This window comes from Myotis brandtii, unplaced genomic scaffold (genome assembly GCF_000412655.1).
Source record: "Myotis brandtii unplaced genomic scaffold, ASM41265v1 scaffold4, whole genome shotgun sequence".
Classification (NCBI taxonomy): Eukaryota; Metazoa; Chordata; class Mammalia; order Chiroptera; family Vespertilionidae; genus Myotis; species Myotis brandtii.
The window spans coordinates 2,187,924-2,190,292 of NW_005365371.1; the positions used below are offsets into that span (position 1 = coordinate 2,187,924).

General features: G+C 44.0%; 1 protein-coding gene across 1 annotated transcript in view; it reads right to left on the reverse strand.

The window, feature by feature from the left end:
- The window catches only part of MUC13 (mucin 13, cell surface associated), a 30,547-nt gene extending 28,603 nt beyond the window's left edge, over positions 1 to 1,944 (reverse strand). The window contains exon 1 of the mRNA XM_014545231.1: positions 1,816 to 1,944. Within this exon, the coding sequence (XP_014400717.1) occupies positions 1,816 to 1,895 (80 nt within the window). The 5' untranslated portion in view covers positions 1,896 to 1,944. The remainder of the gene's footprint in view (positions 1 to 1,815) is intronic.
- Between the last annotated feature and the right edge of the window lie 425 nt (positions 1,945 to 2,369).

Genomic DNA, 2,369 nt, shown 5'->3' on the forward strand with positions numbered 1-2,369 from the left:
TTCTTTCCTTCCTTCCTTCCTTCCTTCCTTCCTTCCTTCCTTCCTTCCTTCCTCCCTCCCTCCCTCCCTCCCTTCCACCTTCATTTCCTTTCTTTCTTTTATAACTTTATTGACATAAAATGTATGTATAATAAACTGCATATATTTAAAGTGTTGGCATGTGCATACACCCATGAAATTATCACTGTAATCGAGTTCTCAAACATCCTCATGATCCCCTGAGCGTTCTTGGGTACATCCTTCCCCACACATCCTGTCTGAGGGAACCACTCATCTGGTTTCTGTCATGATGGGTTGGTTTGCATTTTCAGAATTTTATATAAATGCAATTGCACAGATGTACTGGGTTTGGGGGTTCTTACTGTTTGACCTGGCTTCTTTCACTCAGCATGATTATTTTAAGATTCATTCATGTTGTATATATTAATAGTTTTTTTCTTATTTCTTAATAGTAATAATAGATATGTTGGATGTACCATGGTTTATCTATTCACTTGTTGATGGACATTTGAGTTGTTTCCTTCTTGACTATTACAAAATAAAGGTGTTATGAATATTCATGTACACATCTTTGTGTGGATGTATGCTTTCATTTCTCTTGGGTAAATACTTAGGAGCAAAATGGCTTCATCATAAGGTAGGAATATGTTTAACTTGTAAAAAATTCATCAAACTGTTTTCCATAGTTGTTGTGCCATTTTGCATTCCTGCAAATTTCAGTTGCCACCCATCCTTGCCAACACTTGGTCACTATCAGTCTTTTAATATTAACCATTCCTAGGGTATGTAGTGGTATCTCACTTTGGTTTTAATTTGCATCTCCTGGTGACAAATGATATTGAGCATCTTTTCATGTGCTTATTAGCCATTTATATCTTTTGTAAAATATTTGTTCAAATCATTTGCCCATTTTTTTCTTTCTTTTCCTTTTTCCTTGGGGGGGGGGGTGTGTGCGTGCAAGAAACATTAATGTGAGAGTGACACATTGACTGGTAGCTTCCCACACACCTCCCAACTGGGGCCAGGATCGAACCTGCAACCCAGGTATATGCTCTTGAATGGGAGTTGTTTGTCATCTTATTTTTGAATTGTAAGAGTTCTTTATATATGTATTACATAGATGGTCTCCCTTTGCCATTTTGACAAGGCATTTCAACCATGTAAATTTATACATTCACTTTATAAAAGGCTAACCAGGAATCTAGGAAAATCTAAAAAGTGGCCTGAGGTCACAAGATTAGCGTAGGGTCTCAAATGCAGGGTCTCCATTCCTGTCTCCTAAACCAGGAACAGCCCACTGCTCCATCTTGTCTGGGGTCCCAGCAATCAAGGGAGCAGTGCCCACAGCGTGCGACTGCCAATGTCTGCCAGTGACACCATACTACAACCGTGTCAGCACTGACCCTGGTTTTCTATACCACTTCTCTGCTGAGCATACAACGCAGATGACCAGGAGGGGACGGAGGCCTGCTAAACACCTGCCTTCCTGACTCACCCCTGGCCTCACCTGGGGAAACTCAGCCCCAAAGCAAGTCAGGCAGTCCTGATAGTGCGAACCACTAATAGTGCGAACCAGCTGTCATCCCTTTTTATGTCCCCTCCTAACCCGGACCATACCTGATACCAACACCGCAGAATTACAGACACGGTGCACAGAGCTTCTCATTCCGGGAAAAGCTTTGTTGCTCTTGTGCCCTTCCACATGGAGGGGACTCAGTGAGTGCCAGGCTCCTGGGCTCTGGGTGTTGCTTTATTCACTCTGCCCTGAGAGAGGCGACGTGAATTATTTCAGAAGAACCCATTGGGACGACTCACCTCTGATCCTGCCTTTTCCCTTCGGGGAGGGAACCTGGGGACTCACAACTGTTGTGCCTGGGAGGGAAGGGGGTCAGCATTAGGAAGCCGGAGCCACATCCTCCCAAAGGAGCGATATTTTGTCTCCTTCTGTCATAGTCCTTGTTTTATTTCTTACATGATTCAGAACCTGGGTGAGGAAAAGGGGTGACATTCATTAGCACAGCCCCAGCTCCATTCTAGAGCTGTAGCTGTAAGTCCAGAACACAGACTCCAGTTTCCCATAGAAACAAGGCGCACTAGAAGGCAACGCAGACAAATGAACGGGGTTGGATCTGCTGGGAGGCAGTGGTGTGGTTGAGCTCTCTTCCTGGGTTTCTCTCCTCTCCTACACACAGGGTGTCAGAGGCTCAGGAGTGGTTTAAATGCCCCCCAGATGGGCTTCTGGTTACTGGAGATGTGTTCCATTTAAAAAGCACAGGGATGGGCTTTTGGAGTCTTGGCTTGTAAAACTCCGCCACCGGTTATCTAATCACCCCACCGAGTTTAATCAGCTCTAAAAAAAAAAAAAAATT